Source organism: Mytilus californianus, unplaced genomic scaffold, assembly GCF_021869535.1.
Source record: "Mytilus californianus isolate M0D057914Y unplaced genomic scaffold, xbMytCali1.0.p SCAF_1, whole genome shotgun sequence".
Classification (NCBI taxonomy): domain Eukaryota; kingdom Metazoa; phylum Mollusca; class Bivalvia; order Mytilida; family Mytilidae; genus Mytilus; species Mytilus californianus.
In genome coordinates this window covers 106151019-106174781 of record NW_026262581.1, presented here as the reverse complement: position 1 = coordinate 106174781, position 23763 = coordinate 106151019, and the positions used below count along the sequence as shown (strand labels likewise).

The window sequence follows — 23763 nt, the reverse complement described above, 5'->3', positions numbered from 1 at the left end:
CAAAGAATTTTTATATCTTGAGTGAGATCAGTAGTGAATTTGAACCTGTTTGTTTGGTTCAAGTATCTTTCCTATACAAACAAATATCTTAGAAATATTTACATTACAAAAGAAGTTTGCTTATTGCAATATCACAAAAGAACGATATGTTTGTTACTCCATACTTTTTCCTCTTCAGATAATAAATCTGTGAAATATTATCTATGATGACTGATGTTGAAGTACTTTTATCTTCCAGTTGAAGTTACCGGCTGGTTTAACCAATCTAGGGAATACATGTTATATGAATGCAACAATACAGTGTCTTAAAAGTATACCAGAACTGAAAGATGGATTAAAAAAGTAAGAACTATTATATGGATTTTTGGGAAAAGATGACTGTCATCTTATGAGCTAATACTGTAGATCAAAAGTTTTTGCCTAAGCAAGTTTCAGGACTTTTTAGGAACCATTCAAGTTTTCACATGTGTATTACATCAGAAAACAACAAAAATGTGGTGTGGGAAAGGAAAAATAATACTGTGGATTCATTATTACTCAGTGGATACACATTTTGTAGGTAAAGGTGGACCATGAATTTAAGTGCTCAACGAACACAAATTTTCTAGAGGCTCGTATGCAGACTTTGCAAAAACTTTAAAATCAAATATCTAATAAAATTTTTCTTCAATCCATGAAAATTGATACCCACAATTCACAGTATACAGATTGGTTTTAAATAACAAAACATAACGTTCCCTTACTCTCATGGAGTAATGTTTAAATATGTTTTTTTTCTTTCTTATCACATTCATTTTCTTATTTCCATAAGTAATACAAAACATCCTAAATGTTTTACTCATACTGGATGTCTTCAAATTTAGATTTGATAGAACACTTGCATTGATCAAATTTGAAAGCTTTAAAGACAATTAGGGGCGAACGCTAATTTGCCCTTCTACTATAAATGATACCTTGAGCATTCTTAGTGGACAACTCAAATCACCTAGAAAGATAACTTGGCCTGTTCTAATGACACTGGTTAACTTATGCTTGTGTTTGCAGACACTACTTTCTTCATTGAATATAAAATTTGTCTTTCTAGTAGAGGGTTGTCTTCTGGCTGAGTTGACTTTTATTTTAAAGTCATTAAACAAGTTTCTGGGGATTATAATGTTGAGGAAATTTTTTAACCAATGCATGCCTCTGGCCTTTGTTAGTCTTGTATCATTTTTAATTTTAGTTTCTTGTGTATAATTTGGAGTTTAGTATGGCGTCCATTATCACTGAACTAGTATACATATTTGTTTAGGGGCCAGCTGAAGGATGCCTCCGGGTGCGGTAGTTTCTTGCTGCATTGAAGACCCATTAGTGGCCTTCGGCTGTTGTTTGCTCTATGGTCGGGTTGTTGTCTCTTTGACACATTCCCGATTTCCATTCTCAATTTTATATACATGAGTCCTCTGTGCATGTTTATTTTTTTTACATCTTGTACGAATTCATTAGGTATAATGGAATATACTATTTTATTCTGTGATTATGTTTAAACACTATGGCTCCTAATTATCATTTAAGGTTTGGTGCTGATGTTGACTGATCATGACCTTGATAAGCAATCAACTCAGAATCATGGAGCATGTGTTTAATAAGTGAGATGCTAGAGTGATGTTTATTTGTTTTATTAATATTTCCCACGAGTTCCCATTGCATAATTTAATTTGTCATAACAATTGTTATTAAAAGGATACCCGAGGTATCCACTCCAGAAACTCTACCATACTACATATTTACCAGGCATTGGTTCACTTTCCATTGTAAAAGGAATAAGTGTATTAAAATTTTTCTTTAGAATCAGCTACTACTATCTTCCTTCCACCTTTTTTTTTTTTCTTTTCTTGCATCATGGTTTTCCTTTCGCACTTGTGCTGTACAATTGCTGAATTTCTAATGAGCGGTGTCATGGTTAGGTCATACAGAAAAGCTGTCTGTGAATTAGAGTACAGGAAGACAGTAATTCAATAGCAGAAGATTTTGATAACATGAAAGATTTACTTTTAAAAAAAAAACATATGTACATGTGTTTGAATGTAGCCAATGCAGTATATAAAACATGTTCATTTTTTGGGGTTAAATTTTAAGGATCACATGACTTTAAGGTACAATCAGAATCAATACACAAGAAAAAATGGTAGTAACATAAAATGTTTTGTAATTCAAATAATTATATAAGCAGTGTGGTCTAAGGATTGATAAATGTGATCATTTTCACCTTCATTGGACTATAAACTTAAAGAATAAGGAAATTTTCAGGAAATTTATATAACACTACTTCTGGAAAAGAATATTTATAGTGCGGCATCAAAATAATAAACACCTTTGTTTTGTAATGATTAACATGCAGTTCAATTATTTTGGGAACAGAAAAAATTGATATTAAGGGAAAAATTGTTGTCTTTCCCCCCTTAGACTTTCAAGCTCTTTGATTTTGAAGATATTGTATGAGTTTTCTTAAACTTCATTAAGAAAAGTTAATTTATTCACTACTTAAAATTTATATATGTAAATACATCTAATGAATAAAATGATATATGGGAAATATATGTCAATGAGACAGTACCCAACAACACAAAAAAACCAAAACCATGTAGATGTCAACATAACTATAACATTAAATGAAGAAAATTGTGTGGTTTTCTTATTATTTCAAAAAACAGAATAATTGGTTTTTTTCCCCAAACTTAGTCATAAGGGGAGATAACTCAAATAAATGTAACTTTTATATTGTTAAGTGTAGTAAATTTACCCTAGTTTTATTTTTATTTTGTGAAAGCACATTAAAGTATCTATCTTCTCATATTTTATCTTAAAATTCTATCATTTAGTTTTCTTTCTATCACACAAAATTGGTTTTTCCATGTATAATAAAAAAAATCCTATGTGACCCATTCTTTTTATTGTGTTTTTGAAAAATAAGCACAATATAGACTACATTTGGCAAAGTATTAAAAACTTCTATTAATTTTGATTTAGACTTATCTACCTTAAAGCATACAAGATAATTTTTCTTCTTTATTTAGATACAACAGTAGTTCTGGAGGTGGAGCTGATGCTGGAGGTTCTGCTGATCTTATAACTGCTTGTAAGTTGTACGGTCAAATTTAATGATTAATAATTAAGTATACACAACACATGTTTCTTTATTGAATTATTCAATAATTGCACAGCTTAATATATTGAGTATAAAACAAGAAATTGTATAACCAGAATGACAAAACAAATTTTGTGTTAAACTGAAAATTTTTAATTAAATGTATACCTTTAAAAATATTCAGCAAAGAACTTTATGCTGTAGAATCTGTAGTAAATATCCTCAAGGAATTAGTCCACCATCAGTAGTATCAACTAAGTGATAGGTAGGATAAAACTAGATCAATATGATAATAATAATCAAATACCACGAAGACAGGCAAAAAAAAGGAAAATATCTTGTGTTTAAAAAGTTACATTTTTACTGTAGATATCAATATATCTTTATGTTGTGACATTGAAAGTAATGAAAGAAACAAAATATCTATATTCCTGAGTTATTTCCTGTGTTTCAAATCAAAGTCAGGCCACCTAAAATAAAATTTGTTCTTAGAATTTTTTTCAGATGAAAATAGAGGGGCAGCGAGCAAAAAAATCAAATCGATGAGTCATGCATGTTTGATTTAGAATAGTTCTCAAAAGTTATAAAGAACAGCCTCAGTATTAAATGTCATAAATTTCAAAGTTTTATTTAGAGTCTAGTCTATTTAGTAAACTGCATTACAACACAAGCTCTAAAGCTCTAGTGAGCTTTTCAAATTGACTATGAACCAATAGCACTTCCAGCTTTTGTGTTTTAGTACTATAGTTTTTAATTTATTCAGTTCAAAATACGTTTATTGAACATGTTGGAAATAAAACTAAATCTTTTATTGAAACTGACAATTAATTGACATGGCAACAATGACACAATTGCTGATAAAATTTGGAGCAGCAATTCTGACTAACAAAATATAAATTGGGTGTGGCCTAATCACAGACATATTTTTGCAATAAATTCAAACAGGATATTGTGCTGTGTATTCTTACTATAGTATCAAATACATGAAAATAGTCTTCTTTCTTTAAACAAAAAAAACTTGATATTTAAATTGTATTTTACCACTCTATATCTAAGAATAGGAAATTTCATGTTCAATTTTTTCCCTGATGTAAGGTGTTACAGAGTTGTGTTTTGTTTCATATCTGAATATTAAAGCTGTATATATTAACTAATGGCATTTATTTTTGTGTGTAATCAGCATATATGCATTCACTAGTTGTATATATTTTAGTTGATTCTAATTCATCAAAATTTAAAGATTTATTGAAGTAAGGGATAAAGTGATTACAATGTTACAGATATACATTGTTAAAATATTTCAGCTATGAAAGAGTTGTTTCTAAGTATGGATAAATCTGGAACTGCCATTCCACCCATTATCATGTTACAAGTATTACATATGGCTTACCCACAATTTGCTGAAAAGAGTGAACATGGAGGCTATGCTCAACAGGTACTTAAACAATCAGCATTGTTACAAGAAAATAAAATTTGTAGAATTTCTGATATATTATGATAGAGCTTCCTTCATAATCAATAATATTAAAGATGAGAAGTGGGGTTAATTTTAATAGATTTGATGTATATGTCAAAATGTGTATATATAATTAATGTGTTAAACTGATGTCAGTATAACTGCGGGCTAAATTTTGATTTATAGATGAAAATACAAGACTTATTTGATTTGATTTAAAGTGTTATAAATCAGAAACTATTTTCTACCCCAGGAATAGATTACCTTAGTTGTATTTGGCAAAACCTTTCAGAATTTTGGGTTCTCAACATGCTCTTCAACTTCATACCTTATTTGACCTTTTTAACTCTTTTGATTATAGCGTCACTGATGACCAAGTCTTTTGTAGGCAAAACAGGTGTCAAGCGTACAAAATTATAACCCTGGTATCTATGATTAGTTTATTCTTAACAATATGAAAAAAGAACACTGTATTTTGTTTTGTTTGTTTCTTTTAATTGATGGTAATTGTTACTGCTCTTGTACATTTCAGGATGCAAATGAATGCTGGACAGAATTAGTTCGATGTTTACAACAAAAAGTGCCTGGTGTGAAAAAAGAACCAATGGTACAAAGATTTACAACAACAAAAAAATATTTTGAAAGTTTTATCGTTTTTTAGTGATGATTTTCACGTTTTGCAACCATCAGGAACGATTGGAGATGGGTGAATGTGTATGATACAAGTCTCCACTTATACCATAGCTCCAAGTTATGCCATACTTTGTGACATGTTTCAGTGATATATTGCACCAATCTTTCTCTTGACAAGTTATGCCATACTATGTGACATGTTTCAGTGATATATTGCACCAATCTTCCTCTGACAAGTTATGCCATACTATGTGACATGTTTCAGTGATATATAGCACCAATCTTTCTCTTGACAAGTTATGCCATACTATGTGACATGTTTCAGTAATATATTGCACCAATCTTCCTCTGACAAGTTATGCCATACTGTATGATATGTTTCAATTGTCTTCCATATTCCACTCTCTCTTTTTAGCTCACCTGCCCTAAAAGGCCAAGTGAGCTTTTCTCATCACTTGGTGTCCAGTGTCCGTCGTCCATCGTCCATCGTCGTTAACTTTTACAAAAATCTTCTCCTCTGAAACTACTGGACCAAATTTAACCAAACTTGGCCACAATCATCATTGGGGTATCTAGTTTAAAAAATGTGTCCGATGACCCGGCCCGCCAACCAAGATGGCCGCCATGGCTAAAAATTGAACATAGGGGTAAAATGTATATTTTGGCTTATATCTCTGAAACCAAAGCATTTAGAGCAAATCTGACTATGGTAAAATTGTTCATCAGGTCAAGATCTATCTACCCTGAAATAATCAGACAAATCGGACAACCCATTGTTGGGTTGCTGCCCTTGAATTGGTAATTTTAAGAAAATTTTGCAGTTTTTGGTTATTATCTTCAGTATTATTATAGATAGAGATAAACTGTAAACAGCAATAATGTACAGCAAAGTAAATCTACAAATAAGTCAACATGACCAAAATGGTCAATTGACCCCTTTAGGAGTAATTGCCCTTTATACTCATTTTTTAACTATTTTTTGTGACTTTTTGTTATCTCTGACTAAAATCTTCTCCTCTGAAACTACTGAGACAAATAAAACCAAACTTGGCCACAATCATCATTAGGGTATCTAGTTTAAAAAAAGTGTCAGATAACCCTGCCTGCCAACCAACATGGCCGACATGGCTAAAAATAGAACATAGGAGTAAAATGCAGATTTTGGCTTATATCTCTTAAACTAAAGTATTTAGAGCAAATCTGACGACGTAAAAATGTTCATCCGGTTAAGATCTATCTGCCCTGAAATTTTCAGACAAATCAGACAACCTGAGTTGGGTTGCTGCCCCTAAATTTGTAATTTTAAGAAAATTTTGCAGTTTTTGGTTATTATCTTGAATATTATTATAGAAAGAGATAAACTGCAAACAGCAATAATGTTCATCAAAGTAAGATCTACAAATAAGTCAACATGACCAAAATGGTCAATTGACCCCTTAAGAAGTTGTTGCCCTTTATAGTAAATTTTTAACAATTTTTTGTAAATTTTTGTAATCTATTACAAAAATCTTCTCTGAAACTACAGAGACAAATTTAACCAAACTTGGCCGCAATCATCATTAGGGTATCTAGTTTAAAAAATGTGTCTGACGACCCCGCCTACCAACCAACATGGCCGACATGGCTAAAAATAGAACATAGGAGTAAAATGCAAGTTTTGTCTATTATTTTTTGAACCGTTATAAATAAGAGAAAATCTGAAAGGGGCAAAAATGTTCAGAATAATGAGTTCTACAATTGTCCATATATGTCAAAACTGTTAGACAAATTCTTATAGGAGTTATTGCCCATAATTGACAAATTTAACCATTTTTTTCATTTTTGCCTATTATCATGAAAACTATATCATTTAGAGAGAAACATTTTTTTTCCGTTATGCCTTATATGATTTAAATTGTAATAGATAAATAAACACTTTAAATCATGTAAATGATCAGCGAGGCAAGATCTATTAAAAAGTCAAATTTTTCAGATATAGTTAGTAGACTGTCACTCTTCATAGGAGTGATTGCCCTTAAATGAGCATTTATTTAACCCTCTTTTGTGTTTTGATCAAAAACTAAAGAAGATATAGAGAGACTAAACAGACTAAAAGATCAATAATAAAAGATCAACAAAATAGAGATTTTTGTTATGAAGTCTATTCTCGTCTATATTGTTGGAGAGTGTCCTTTGTTTGATATGTACATAGACCAAGGTCAGCGACACAGGCTCTTTAGAACCTCTAGTTTGAAAACTTGAAGATTTTTCAAATATCATGCACATATATGAAATTTAATAAAAATTTTGACATTTTTTGTTTCTAAGTTTGAATCTTAGTATAACAGTGACCTTCTGCCTTTAAGAAAAATTTCCATTAATTTTATATTTCTGACATTTTACAAGGCAGAGGATGTGCAGATTAAGTAAAATTTCACCATTTCTTTTCAGGAAATCAGTGCATCTAGTAGTCAAGGCCTAGTGGATCAGTATTTATCAGGAGAATTTGATGTCTCGTATCTTTTGATGATTTTTATACAATGAAGACAAAGAAGTGAGATTCCTACTTCTTCACAGATTGATGAATCTTTTAATATCATAGGTTTCATATTTTACTTTCCTTTGCTCCGAAGAAGTATTCCTACTTCTTCGGAGCAAAGGAAAGTAAAATATGAAACCTATGATATTAAAAGATTCATCAATCTGTGACATTTTTGCAGTGTTGGGAAGATACTATGGGTTCGTTAAGTTTTATTGGAACTGATTTTCATAGTTTTATAAAAACTTGTAGTAGACTAGGATAGTAAATGAATTAATTACTGCTCTTTTTAAGGCAATACAAATTTGGATGTTGTTTGATATCAACTCAATTCATGGCTTGCCTTTTCCTGAAGGATCCTTGGAAATTAGATCCTTATAAACAAATATAAATCACTGGAAGCCATTTTCCCAAAAGTTCAAAAAGAATTGTTTATAAATAATAAAATATTTTGAAACCCATATGAAATAATTAATGACCATTCCAGGCCAAATGTTTGTCAAGACAGGAAGATTTTATTTTAACATTGTTAAGCCTTAAATTTCAGATCTAATATATTAACTTATATTTGAACATGTACAATGATTAATTATCTGATTTCCCAATATTATTTTAAAAAACAAATTGGTTTAGGATATGGTTGTTCATTAAGCTAAACAAGTTTTTCAGACACCAAGAAATTTTTCATGGAATAACTGGTTATTTTTTTATGGTTTTTAGGATTTGTCAGACTAGATCACTGTACTGTAGTTTGTAAATTAATAATGCATAAAATTTTGAGAGAAGTCATTTAGTATCATGTGTTAATAAATGAGGAACTTGTAAAACAATTTTAATAGCATTAAATAAAAATTACAATTATAAATCCATTAAATAACAACCATACATATGTAACAGATCAGGTTATGTTTGCTAAAAGTAAAGATGAAACTAAAGTTGTTATAAATATAACTGTTGTAAACAAACTACCTACAGTATTAAGGTCTTGTTAATTTACAAGAAGGTTGAAAAATTCCAGGAAGAGAATTTTTGTTATCCTTAACAATACTCAGAATGAAATGTGAAGAGGCTGAAGAAGAAGTGGCAACACATTCAACAGAAAAATTTTATCAATTAAGTTGTTTTATAGAAAAAGGTAAAGTATTTAATCTGTAAAATAAGTATTTAATAATGTTTAACTTGGAAAAAACAATGTATTAAAAAAGTAATATATATCACATGATATATTTGGTTAGGGATATGAGATATGAGAATTTGTTTAAAATAGATAGGTTGGTTCAAAACTTTGAAATCTTAGAAAGTTTGTTTTGAAAAAAAAGTTTTAGAAATAACTGTTCAAACTGCAATTATGATATACAAAATTAATTTTAGTGTGCAATATTGAATTGTTTAATATATTTGCCATACTTACTTTTCAGAGGTTAAATACATGCACACTGGTCTAAGATCTGTAAGTATTAATAAGATTAGATGGTCACAAAACTCCAGCACTAGTATTTTTTCCGATTGTTTTCTTTTTACTAAGTATGGGTTAGTGATATAGGATGGCTTCAAATTTTGCTCTAACTATAAAAAGAGTTTTGGTTAGGTATAAATAATTTAGATCACTTATTTTCCTGTACCTTTTGGGGTAAATACAGGTAAATAATGTTAAAATTCAATGTAATACAAGTATTTTAAGGTTTAAGTGTAACAAAGAGAAATACAAAGCACCCCATTCATTTGATCAGTATGATTGCAAATGTGGAAATTTGAGCAGGGTCAGTTCAGTTAAAATGTGGTCTATACTAATTGATTTAGTCAGTACGTACAAAAACGTTAAGCACATTTGAGAAAATGTAAATTTGTCATTGTTGTCATATATTTATATAAACTATTGAAGGCATTAGCTTGTGTATTTTGCGGTCGTATATTGGTATGACGTTGGCGTCGTCGTCGTTCATCGTCCGAAGACACATTGGTTTTCACACTATAACTTTAGTTTAAGTGAATGGATCTCTATGAAATTTTACCATAAGGTTAAATACCACAAAAAGAAGGTTGGGATTGATTTTGTGGTTTATGGTACCAACAGTTAAGGAATTAGGGGCCAAAAATAGCATTTTCTAGTTTCCAGACAATAACTTGTGGAACGGTGTATGGATCTCTCTGAAATTATACCACAAGTTTACATACCACAAAGGGATGGTTAGGATTTGCTTTGGGGGGTTATGGCCCAAACCGTTTAGGAATTAGGGGCAAAAAAGGGTGAAAAACAAGGTTGTCCTGGTTAATGGACAAATACTTTAGTACAAAACATAATTTAAAGCAGTGTAAGGGAGATAAATCAAATACATCATTTGAATTACCTTCTGTATCAAGCTGCGCCCAGCGGAGCATTTTATTGAATATCATTTTGTATTCATTGTAGGGATACAATCAATTTTATAACTTTATCACATACATGTACTTGTATATGATGCAGTCAGGTGTAGGACATATAATGACATATATGATTCTTTTCAGAGGCTAGAAGAACACATTACTAAAAATTCGCCTACACTAGGAAGAGATGCAGTATATAAAAAATCTGTAAGTGTTTCAAATCTGGTAGTACATTTTTGAGTTTCTATTATATATAGTAGTTTGCATTAATCTTAATATTGTATATAAAAAGAGCTCTTTTGAACCTCACTCCTATCCAAGCAGTATACTTTGATTATTTTCAAGGTACATGTATATTGAAATCTACTGAAATAGATATAGGAAAGAATTTTTAATTCGTTGTAAGTGTGCAATTTAAATGTTCAAAAATAGACTTAAAACCTTTCTATCCACTCTTGGCCTAATTTTAAAAAAAGAATTGTTGCCAAGTAAACGGATCACCAGATGTAACAAAATGGATCTTAACTATTAATTTAATACCAAACAGAAAACAATAAACTTGCGGAAAAGATGGTATACCGCAAACAAAAGGTGCAAAACTTAGTACACCATATCCGGATTTCGACAAATAATGTCTCTTCAGTGATGTTAGGAATCGAAACGGTATTTGGAAGGCCATATAATTTAACTCAATTTAGGATAGACTCTTGAATTTTGAAGAGTCGAAATAGGATGAACGGATCATATAAACCAGTAGGCAAATATAATACAAGCCCAAAAGAAAAAATATAAACAAGTCTAAATTGAAAACAACGTTCAAACCTATGATTGCGTTATAATACAAGCCCAAACAAAAAAATATAAACAAGTCTAAATTGAAAACAACGATAATATATATATATATATATATATATTATGCAAGTGCTTAGAAATTCTTTAGCTTTTTTGTAATGTCTTATGATTAGTTATTGAAAATGTGAAGTCCATAAAAGAAAGAAAAGTTTCAAGTTGCAACACTAATATAGTTTGCCATATAAATACTGACATTTTATACCTTTTTTCAGAGTAAATTAAAGAGAATTCCAGCCTATTTAGCTATTCAGTTTGTTAGATTTTATTACAAAGAAAAAGAAGCTATAAATGCTAAAATTTTAAAGGTATAGTATTGGCTCTTAAGATTTGTACCAGTATGTAATAAGTGTATAAAAACCTCATATTTACACGGGAAATGATCAACCCATTGCCAAAAAAGTCAACCTTTCCTGCAACAAAGAGTCCATAATTGAAAACGTAATGTAGCAAATGTCAACTCAGCGTTATCTTACAGGCTGAATACCAGTTATCCTGTATGCATCACATTTCATCTAGGCACAGTCATTATGAGCATCATCATTAATTAGTATAAATAAATGAAATAGTATTAACTATACATACATAATCACAGTAAATGGATAATCTCATGACTGATCACACATTATGTTTATGTGCTACAAAACAGGTTTACATACATGGATATGTTTGGAAGGTTTTATGACTTTCCACATAAAAACATTTTATTGTTATAATGGAGTTCATATATATGAAATGTGATTGTTGAGAATATTGCATTTTTAATTCGCAGAATTAAGGACATTGATGTAATTTTTATACGACCGCAAAAAAATTTTTGTGGTCGTATATCGGTATGACGTTGGCGTCGTCGTCGTCTGGCGTCGTCCGAAGACACATTGGTTTTCGCACTCTAACTTTAGTTTAAGTGAATGGATATCTATGAAATTTTACCACAAGGTTCAATACCACAAAAGGAAGGTTGGGGGTTATGGTACCAACAGTAAAGGAATTAGGGGCCAAAAAGGGGCAAAAAACAAGCACTTTTCTAGTTTCAGGACAATAACTTGTGTGTAAGTGTATGGATCTTTCTGAAATTGTACTACAAGGTTCCATATCACAGAGGGAAAGCTGGGTTTGAGTTTGGGGGTAATTGCCCTCAACGTTTAGGAATTTGGGGCCAAAAAGGGGCCAAAAAACACATTTTTCTAGTTTCCAGACAATAACTTGTGTTCAAGTGTATGGATCTCTCTGAAATTGTACTGTAAGGTACCATACCACAAAGGGAAGGCTGGGATTGAGTTTCGGGGTGATGAATCATAAGGGGGTTCAAAAAATTTTGGGGAGGGATTTTTTTTTTTTTCCTTTTTTTTCTTTTTTTCCTTTTTTTTTTCTTTTAAAATTTTCCATTTTAAGTTGGTTATTTCTGATTTATATTTAAAAGCAAATAATAATGATATGGTAGGAGATACACACCAAACAGGATGTATAAATTATTATATAATAAGTATTGTGCAATAGCAAGAAATTTTCAATTGCACAGTATTGCACAATAGCAAGAAATCTTCAATTGCACAGTATTGCACAATAGCAAGAAATCTTCAATTGCACAGTATTGCGCAATAGCAAGAAATATCCAATAGCACAATATTGCGCAATAGCAAGAAATTGTCAATTGTACAGTATTGCGCAATAGCAAGAAATATTTAATTGCACAGTATTGGGCAAAAGAAGATACTTCGTATAAATTGCTTATTTCTTGACCAATTTCAATAGGGTTTTATTCTTGAATTCTTGGGGTTCTTTAATATGCTGAATCTAACCATGTATTAAGTTTTTGGATTTTGGGCCCCGTTTTTAAATTGGTCCACATTGAGGTTCAAAGGGTCCAAAATTAAACTTTGTTTGATTTCATCAAAAATTGAATTATTGGGGTTCTTTGATATGCCGAATCTAACTGTGTATTTAGATTCTTAATTTTTGGTTCCGTTTTCAAATTGGTCTACATTAAAGTCCAAAGGGTCCAAAATTAAACTTAGTTTGATTTTAACAAAAATTGAATTCTTATGGTTCTTTGATATGCTGAATCTAAACATGTATTTAGATTTTTGATTATGGGCCCAGTTTTCAAGTTGGGTCCAAAATTAAACTTTGTTTGATTTCAACAAAAATTGAATATCTGGGGTTCTTTGATATGCTGAATCTAACCATGTATTTAGATTTTTGAATTTTGGGCCCCGTTATCAACTTTGTCCACATTGAGGTCAAAAGGGTCCAAAATTAAACTTTGTTTGATTTCATCAAAAATTGAATTCTTGGGGTTCTTTGATATGCTGAATCTAACCATGTATTTAGATTTTGGATATTGGACCATAATAGGTGAATGTCCAATTTAAAATTTTTAAGTTCTTAGACCACATTCATTCTGTGTCAGAAATCTATGCTGTGTCAAATATTTAATCACAATCCAAATGCAAAGCTGTATCAAGCTTGAATGTTGTGTCCATACTTGCCCCAACTGTTCAGGGTTCGACCTCTGCGGTCGTATCAAGCTGCGCCCTGCGGAGCATTTTATTTACTTTTACAATTAGGTCAGATTTAAACGAATTTGTAATTGTTGTTATTATACACCCCAAAAAAATTTTGCAGTTGTATATTGGTATGACGTTGGCGTCGTCGTCATCCGAAGAAACATTGGTTTTCACACTCTAACTTTAGTTTAAGCGAATGGATCTCTATGAAATTTTACCATAAGGTTCAATACCACAAAAGGAAGGTTGGGATTGATTTTGGGGGTTATGGTACCAACAGTTAAGGAATTAGGGGCCAAAAATAAGCATTTTTGTAACTTCCAGACATAACTTGTGTGTTAGTGTATGGATCTCTCTGACATTGTACCACAAGGTTCCATATCACAAAGGGAATGCTGGGATTGATTTTTGGGGTAATTGTCTCCAAAATTTTAGGAATTAGGGGCAAAAAAAACATGCATTTTTGTAGTTTCATGACAATAACTTGTGTGTAAATGTATGGATCTTTCTGAAATTGTACTACAAGGTTCCAAATCACAAAGGAAAAGCTGGAATTGAGTTTGGGGGTAATTGCCCAAAACTTTTAGGAATAAGGGGCCAAAAAGGGGCAAAAAATAAGCATTTTTCTAGTTTCCAGACAATAACTTGTGTTCAAGTGTATGGATCTGTCTGAAATTGTACTACAAGGTACCATACCACAAAGGGAAGGCTGGGATTGATTTTAAGGGTAATTGCCTCAAAATTTTAGGAATTAGGGGCCAAAAAGGGGCAAAAAAACAAGCATTTTTCTAGTTTCAGGACAATAACTTGTGTGGTAGTGTATGGATCTTTATGAAATTGTACTACAAGGTTCCATATCACAAAGGAAAAGCTGGGTTTGAGTTTGGGGGTAATTGCCCTAAACGTTTAGGAATTTGGGGCCAAAAAGGGGCCAGAAAACAAGCATTTTTCTAGTTTCCAGACTATAACTTGTGTTCAAGTGTATGGATCTCTCTGAAATTGTACTGCAAGGTACCATACCACAAAGGGAAGGCTGGGATTGAGTTTGGGGGTGATGAATCATAAGGGGGTTCAACAAATTTGAGGGGGGATTTTTTTTTCCTTTTTTTTCTTTAAAATTTTCTATTTTTAATTGGTTATTTCTGATTTATATATAAAAGCAAATAATAATGATATGGTTAGAATAGGTAAATTAAAATTATTCAAGTTCTTAGACCACATTCATTCTGTGTCAGAAACCTATGCTCTGTCAAATATTTAATCACAATCCAAATTCAGTGCTGTATCAAGCTTGAATGTTGTGTCCATACTTGCCCCAACTGTTCAGGGTTCGACCTTGCGGTCGTATCAAGCTGCGCCCAGCAGAGCATTTTATTTTCTTATTTTAGGATGTTAAATTTCCAATAAGTTTAGATGTATATGATCTGTGTTCAGAAAAATTACAAGAACAACTTGCACCAATGAGGGATAGGTTTAAAGAATTAGAAGATAAAAAGGCAGAAGAATTACAAAAGGTAAAGAGTTATTTTGTGAAATGATAAACAGGAGTTACTTTTACCCTTTGGATGCTCATATTGAACATGCTGTTGATTACTTACCACCGAAATTTACTGTTTTCTGTCTCATTGAGATAGAAATGTTTACAGATCACTATTAATTGTTAACAGTCTGTAGCCCAATAAAAAGGTCAGGGAACCAAGATAATGGCAAGTGAATATTTTTAGGGGTTGAAATTTTATGAAAGTGGAAGATAAGAATTTTTAATGGGATGGGGTGAAGAGAGTCTAAAAATCATGAAATGTTTTGTCCTGCCAGATGGATCACATCTATGTCTTGTTGAGTTGCTATAAGTATATATATTCTATTGGAATTGGTGACATCCTTAATTCACTACTCATAGAGTAGCTACAAAATATCAAAAAGATTTTCTTGATTAAAATAACAATAATTATTGGTTAAATTTTTAATTTATGTTATAGGCCAAAGTATCTGGGAAAGCAGATGAGAAGAAAGAACTAAAATTAAAACAGGAACCCTATTCTTTTCCTGATGGTAAGAAGATCAATTTGTTGAGAAAAAAATTCTCTTGGAAAAAAAATGATGTAGTCTGTCTGTGTTTTTTATCCATTATTTTTTTCGGATGAAAGAAGGTGTACTATGGACCCTAGTTATATTACAAAATTGTGTGATTTTTGCTAAAATATAATTACTATTTATGTGCAAAGATAAACTATAAGGTGTTTCAAATATTTCTCCAGTTGACTAGTCCTTTGCTGTTACTCCCAAAGGCAATAATCTTGACACAAAATCAGAAAATATTAATTTTCAAGTATTTTGTATGACCAAGCCATGGATCAAACCCACAACCTCCCACACTTGAAGTGATATGCTTCCACAGAACTCCAAGCTGTGGTATTATCTTGCCTTTAATATTTGGTGGTAAAAAAAAATGTTGAAAAATTTACAAAATCTATGTATTTTTCATCAAAACATGAAGAAAGGACTTTTTACAACATCTTAAATGCATTTATTGTGACATTGTGGATCTGAAATTTCTTGATTTTAGTTTTATATTACCACAATTGTGGGCGAAAAATTCCAACTAAATGTAAATCTTGAATTCAAGTTCAAATTACTGTGAAAAAATTAGGGAATATAGGATCTTATCATGACCTGTCAGTACACTTTGTTTCAGTACAAAGTAAAATCTTTACTGACCCCATGTTTATTTTTCAGTATGTATTGTAATTTCTGTTTTTAGATGTGGGTTCAAACAACAGTGGATATTATGAGCTACAAGCTGTATTAACACACAAAGGCAGATCCAGTTCCAGTGGGCATTATGTTGCTTGGGTCAGACGAAAGGGAGGTTAGTCTAGTCATTAACAATGTAAAAGTAATGTGCCTTGAACTGAAATCCAAAACTAGTATTCTGCTTATAGGGATGGATAGATAAATTATAAAGATGATATTTTATCTGACATTTTAGAATAAAATTCATTGGAAAATTTCTGGCTAGAAAGTCTTGGCACAAAAGTTCCCATTGTATACTATGGTAAATTTTTCCAATTATACAATAAGGTGTCTACATCTGGTTCTAATTGTCCTATTTCCTAACAACATTGTACAAAAAAATGTTTTACTGGGTAACAGTTGTGGTAAAAGATAATTGGTTTTGATAATAACAATCTGTTTTTGGCAGATGGGACCTAATTTAAAGAATTTCAGAAATTGCTTATGTTAAGCCTAGGATCCTGGCTTAATCTTTGCCCTGTGTTTATTGAGCAGTGGGCCGGCATACCAAACAAGCTTTAGTTTTAATCTAAAATAATTTGTCTCTCATTGCAAAGAAGATATTCAATTAGTATAAGGGAACTTCCACTGTATTTGCATGATTATTCACTTAAAACTAGTATGGAAAAAGTGACTAATTTCGCCTAAGATTTTAACTTAATATGTTTTTGTCATATATACTTCTTACAAGATGTATTTGTGTCAGAATTCAAGCACAAACATGGAAAAACTGAAATGTTGCATCACATGAATTAGCAAAGTTACCATAATGACAAGGGAGATAACCAAACTAGATTTAGCTCTTATTGTTTAATCCAAGGATTGTGTTGGGCCAGGGGAGGGTTGAAGAATGCTCCTTTTGAAGGGAAAGTGTTATTTTTAAGTTTGAATAATTATGAGATAATGCAATTTTTGCTTGCACTGGAAACAGTGAATTTTGGTTGGATTACAGAAAGTGAAAATTCAACTTTTAATTTGGCGAATTAACAGCAGACAATTTCTGGGAAAAGGGAGTTCCTGTTTTGTGTAATCTACTCCTTCAATTGTGAACTAAAAACCTTCCAACTTTCTAGTATGTTTGTTTATACATTTAAAATTTGCACTCATTTGGAGAATATTTTCCATTTTTCCATATGGTGAAAGTAATCAAGACCCCCTTCACACTTGGACATTTAGATCGATTTAAACTAGATCTGTTCACTTTAGATAGATTTAAGCCCAATATGAACGCTTTGAATCGGTCTAAACTAAAACACTAAAAGAGGTAGTTTAGTTTGAATCGATCTAAAGGGAACCGATCTAACTTAAAATGTGAATGCAGAGATCGATCTTAACTAGTACGATTGAAACAAAATTAATTTGTGCGCATGTATGGCGGCAAAATTACACATGCAATTTATTACCAAATGGATGACCAACATAAAAGGGCTTAATATTAACAAAAACTATAGGAACAGCAGTATCAACATTTTTCAAGTAAAACAATAACTTCATCCTTTATTTTTTTGCAAGTGTGTGTATCAACATATTAATTTGATTAAATATTTCTATTTATACACAGTGTTAACAACTTCATGTGTAATTAGGTCAGATCAATTGCATATTTACTTGTAGTGTGAACGCTGTGGTTCAGATTAGACCGATAGAGATTGTTAGGATTAAAGATAATGTGAATGCTAACTGGTTTTATTTAGATCGATTCAAATTTAGATAAATTAAAGAAATGCTAGTGTGAACAGGGTCTTAGTCAATTTTTAACAGCACACTCAATTATACCTGTTTTGTGTAGTCAACCCAACAGTTTTATATCCTGAGCCTTTTTATACGACCGTAGTCGTATATTGGTATCACATTGTCAGGGGCGGCTGTGTCAGCGTCGTCCGAAGACATTTGATTTCCGGACAATAACTATGGTTTATGTGTATGGATCTCTATGAAATTTAAGGAAAAGGTTCAATACCACAAAAGGAAGGTTGTGATTGTTTTTGGGGGTGATGGTCCCAACCGTTGAGGAATTAGGGGCCAAAACAAGCATTTTTCTAGTTTCAGGACAATAACTTGTGTATAAGTATATTGATTACTCTGAAATTGTACCACAAGGTTCAATACCACAAGTAGAAGGTTGGGATTCATTTTGGGGGTAATTGCCCAAACCGTTCAGGAGTTAGGGGCCAAAAAGGGTCTAAACAAGCATTTTACTAGTTTTCAGACAAATAAGTGTATGGATGGCTCTCAATTTGTACCACATTTTACAAAAAGAAAATTTCTTCAAATGTTTTTGTTTTTTTTGGTGGGGGGGGGGGGGCAATTTTTTTTCCTCAAGATTTAAGAAATTGTCAATTTTCCAAAGAAAAAATTTGGGGGTCACAATTTATTTTGCTAATTCTTTGTATATTTATAGTCTGAAAACAGATTTACTAAGTATTGTGCAACAGCACAGTGTATTGCACAACAGCAAGAAATCTTCAATTGAATATGAATTCAAATCATACAACCAATTTCAAGTTCTTTGACTACATTTCTGTGTCAGAAACCTATAATGTGTCAAATATTTAATTACAATCCAAATTCAGACCTGTATCAAGCTTGAATATTGTGTCCATTTTTGCCCCAACTGTTCAGGGTTGGACCTCTGCGGTCGTATCCAGCTGCGCTCGGCGAAGCAGTTTATTTTTTTATATGCTGAATCTAAGCATGGAATAAGATTTTGGATATTGGACCATTAAGTAGATTAAATGTCCCATTTCAAATTTTAAGTTACCTGACCACATTTATTCTGATTCAGAAATCTATAATGTGTCAAATATTTAATCACTATCCAAATTCAGAGCTGTATCAAGCTTGAATATTGTGGCCATACTTGCCCCAACTCTGCGGTCGTATCCAGCTGCTCCAGGCGGAGCGCATTTTATTAAACTTTCTACAAAGTTTATGTAAGTTGTGTAAAAGTTGTAATTTTGTAAGAATTTTAATTTGTACAAACTTTTTGTACATTTATCAGTATTTTGAGACAAACCTTCTTTTAGCAGGTGATACAATTTTGTCTTCAATAATTGACCAGCTTGAGCTTGATGTATTACTTACAAATGTATATACTTCAACCCAACATTAAACACTGACCTCTTTGACAAATATTGACAACTTGTACAAAAAAGTTTACAAATTATAATTTGTACAAATTTACAAATTCACAACCCATTAAAACCACAAAAAAGGAAGCATTGCATTCTTATAATTACATTTCAATTGTTAAACCAGGAAATTGCCAGTTAAATCAAGCATTTTGTTTGTTTAATGTTCCTACATAATGCTGCAATATTATCATTGCCAGCTTGTGGTCTTTGATGCTGCATTTTATTGGGACATAAAACATCACGTTAAAACACCATGTGATTGTTATCTACAAATCAAAATGATGGAATCCTTATTAAACCTCTATGTAATGTAATTATTTGCAGATGATTGGTATATGTATGACGATGATAATGTTAGTCCTGTGACTGCAGAGGATGTACTAAGGCTCTCAGGTGGAGGTATGTATGGCAATATTCTGTAATGTCATTTTAAGTGTTTACTGTGCGACAGTGTTTGGACAGCAATGACTTTCTACTGGAATAGTACTTCCTATGAATTATTCATTAAAATATAATTTGGGTGATCTTTTACTATATTTAATTTGTTTACACCATGGATATACATGATATATTTGTACTTTTGTTGTTTTATTTATTTTCATGTAAAATGTTAACGTTTCTGTATATAGTGCATTAGAATTGGCAAATTTCAATAAATATTTAAAAAATCAATCAATTTCAAGACAGAATCAATCTTACTTGTTAAAATAAGATTGAAATTACTTATATTCAAGCCAGACTCACCCTTATTTGTACAAGTTAGATCACAAACTTCCTTGTATACATATAGTGAATAATGTTTGATGATTCAGTCAACAATATCAATCTTTTGAATTTATCACTTAATTACTTTTACCTCGTTATAATTGTACCAGGTGAGACCAAAAAAGAATGTGCTATTATTTTCAATAAAAAAAATAAAGTAAAGGTACATTTTTGATAAAAAAAATGCAAATTTGCTGTAACTATCAATGGACTCCTGATAGGAGTTATTGCCCAGAAATGAAATTTGTTTTACTATTGTAGCTTTTATATCTTTTATCTGGAAAACTATGATAAATAAACAGCAATTATAAATAACAAAAATTTTCAGCCAGTAAAGAACTACAAATATACCAATATGACTGAAACCATCAATTGATTTCCTGCAGGAATTCATGCCCCTAAATGACAATATTGACCAATTTATTTAGTTTTGCTTATTATCTGAACTATAATAGATAGACAGAAACTGTAAACAGCAAGAATGATTTGATAGCTGCACAAAGTCTTCAAAAAAAATTACTATGACAGAAACCATCAAAGTTCTTCTTATAAGAGTAATTGCTCTAAAATGTATATTTGATGAGTTTTTATACAACCGCAAAAAATTTGCAGCAGTATAATGGTATGGCAATGTTGTTGTCATCTGAAGACATTTGGTTTTATACAATAACTTGAGTATACGTGTATGGATCTCTATGAAATTGTACCACAAGGTTCCATACCACAAAAGGAAGGTTGAGATTGATTTTGGGGGTTATGGCCCTAACCGTTTAAGAATTTTGGACCCAAAAGGGGTCAAACATTTTCCTGGTTTCCAGACAATATTGAGTGTAAGTGTATGGATTAGTATGACATTGTACCACAAGGTTCCATACCACAAAAGGAAGGTTGGATTGAATTTGGGGGTGATGACCATATCTGCTTTATAGGAATAAGAGGCCAAAAAGGGGGTAAAAAACCAAGTAATTTTTTAAACTTTGTTTGAATTGCTTATTCTTGACCAATATTAATGGGGTTTAATTAATCTTGAAATATTGGGGTTCTTTGATATGCCTAATCTTACCGTGTATTTAGAATTTTGATTTTGGGCTGTGTTTTCAAGTGGGTTCAAATTATGGTGCAAAATTAAACTTTATTGATTTTTCAATATGCTGAATCTATATTTAGATTTTGGATTTTGGGCCCATTTTTCAAATTGGTCCACATCAGGGTCAAAAGGGTCAAAAATTAAACTTTGAAATGAATGAATTTTAAGATTGTTAACATGTATTTTAATGATTTCCTATGGTTGAAAATTCCATTGGAAATTGAAATAGACATTTGTCCATCTGTTGATTAATTTAATAAAAGGTTTCCTACCAATTACAGCTTAAACTAAATTCTTTTATGGAGCATTTTAAAAACTTCGCTAATATTGTCCATTAATAAATAAATTAATTAAATTCTTGGTGTACTTTGATATGAAGAATCTAACTGTGTATTTGGATTTTGGATATTGGACCATAATAGGTAAAAGTCAATTTCAAATATTTCAGTTCTTTGACCACATTCATTCTGTGTCAGAAACCTATGCTGTGTCAAATATTTAATCACAATCCAAATTAGGAGCTGTATCAAGCTTGAATATAGTGTCCATACTTGCCCCAACTGTTCAGGGTTCAACCTCTGAGGTTGTATCAAGCTGTGCCCAACAGAGCATTTTATTACTATTTTAGACAAAACACAACAAGGATTTGTCAGTATTATAGGAATATTTATAGTTTTTCAGCACATTTGATGTTTTCGACAACTTCTTAGTTTCTTTCTTTGGAAAATGTGTACAAGTTTCAAAAACAATCATATAATGGTTTACTTTTATAAATTTTGACTTGGATGGAGAGTTGTCTCATTGGCACTCATACCACATCTTCTTATATCTATATATAACTTTTTTTCTAGTTTCTAAGGTTGAGTCAATGTGTCCAGTACTTTTGATTAAATGATTTTTTTCTCATCTTACAGGTGATTGGCATTCAGCTTATGTATTATTATATGGACCAAGAATTCTAGAGGTTGAAGAGGAAGAGAAGATGGAAACTTAAATAATAAATCATCCAGAAAAGAAGACAACTCATTTTGAACAAACACTCTTTTATTTAAATGTCCCGTGAGTTATTCAGAAAGTTCCTGTTGCAAAAAATTTCTTCTTCCATAGGAACAAATTATTTTATTAAAATGACAGTAATGAATTTAAATGGGACCTTGCAAGTATTTTCACTGAAAAAGTTCTATTTGAATGCTAATCTTTAAGTTATATATGACAATTCTTTGTTCATTTGTAAATTTTTAAGACTCTATTAGTTGGTGCAAATAAATGTAAATTATTAATGTTAATGTTTTATTGTTTATTTTTATACCTCCGCTTTAAAAAAGGGAGGGTATACTGTTTTACCCCTGTCTGTCCATCCGTCAGTCCATCCGTTGGTCAGTCCGTCTGTCCGTCCCATGATATATTTTTCGTCGCATCTTTCTCAGGAATTACATCATAAGGATTTCTGAAATTTGGTTTCAGGGTTTATATAAGTCAGCTACACCGTTTGATGCGTTTTCAGATTCATTACTCAACAACTTCCTGTTTACCGAAATATTTGGGCGGGGGTATCATCAGTGAGCAGTAGCTCACACTTTCACTTGTTTATTGCTGCAAAACAAAATGCTTTCATGGGAGCAAGTTTGTTGTCATCATGGATGTAGAATAATATCTGTTTTTAAAGGTAATATTTACAAATGTGGAAAACTTCTTAAAAACATTACTATTTATATACAGTGAAATTTCAGCATCTCATTATTCTGTAAAAAAAAATATCTAAAGTCTTCATTTTGACAATTTTCACATCTCAAATATAAGTACAAATACACATTAGATTTAAACATGTCTAGCTAGAGTTAAGTGGACAAATTATTTGGTTTTGGCCTTCATCGTTCAGTCAGCCAACACAAATATTTCTATCTTGTAGTTGTGTTGATGTCTTAATTTATATCTGTATCCAAGAATTGCTTCATTGAACATAGTTTTGTACTTCTGGTTAGTTCTCTTTATAATACAATTCTTTAGGAAAAGAGAGGCGATGATAAACTTACAACACCATGGCAAAAAAAAAACAAACAACACAAAGACAAAGCTGACAAACAATAGTATACAAAACACAACAGTGAAAACTAAAGTGAGCAACACAAACTGCATCCAAAACTTGGGGTGACCTCAGGTGCTCTGGAATAGTCATCAGATCTTTCTCGACATGTGGCATGTTCGGATATCATTTATTTATTTCACAAAATATTTTTTGTCTCGCCTTGACAGAGTCAAAAAGCGAGACATAGGTATGCTGTTTCCGGCGATGGTGGTGGCTGTGTCAACAATGTATTAGTTTGTGATTAGGTTTAGTTCATGGTGAACCACTAGTGGTAGGTCAATGATATTTGGTATGCAGTTGTATTAGCATTGGCACATCTCATTACCTTGGAGATTATATGGCCCTGCCCCCTCAGTCAAGGTCTATTGACTTTGAAACTTTTCATAGTTTACATATAGTTTACATGTATTAGTTTGTGATTAGGTCAATTTATGGGGAACC

The 23763-nt window shown here is 31.5% G+C and overlaps 1 protein-coding gene across 1 annotated transcript in view; it reads left to right on the top strand.

The window, feature by feature from the left end:
• Positions 1-22516, top strand: part of LOC127729165 (ubiquitin carboxyl-terminal hydrolase 14-like) — a 30790-nt gene extending 8274 nt beyond the window's left edge. Inside the window, exons 5-18 of the mRNA XM_052236846.1 lie at positions 239-342; positions 3057-3118; positions 4432-4562; positions 5116-5190; positions 7647-7711; positions 8787-8869; positions 9153-9184; positions 10240-10305; positions 11163-11255; positions 14846-14971; positions 15437-15509; positions 16219-16326; positions 19709-19783; positions 22151-22516. Coding sequence (XP_052092806.1) covers positions 239-342; positions 3057-3118; positions 4432-4562; positions 5116-5190; positions 7647-7711; positions 8787-8869; positions 9153-9184; positions 10240-10305; positions 11163-11255; positions 14846-14971; positions 15437-15509; positions 16219-16326; positions 19709-19783; positions 22151-22230 — 1173 coding nt within the window. The 3' untranslated portion in view covers positions 22231-22516. The remainder of the gene's footprint in view (positions 1-238; positions 343-3056; positions 3119-4431; positions 4563-5115; positions 5191-7646; positions 7712-8786; positions 8870-9152; positions 9185-10239; positions 10306-11162; positions 11256-14845; positions 14972-15436; positions 15510-16218; positions 16327-19708; positions 19784-22150) is intronic.
• Positions 22517-23763: the final 1247 nt, after the last annotated feature.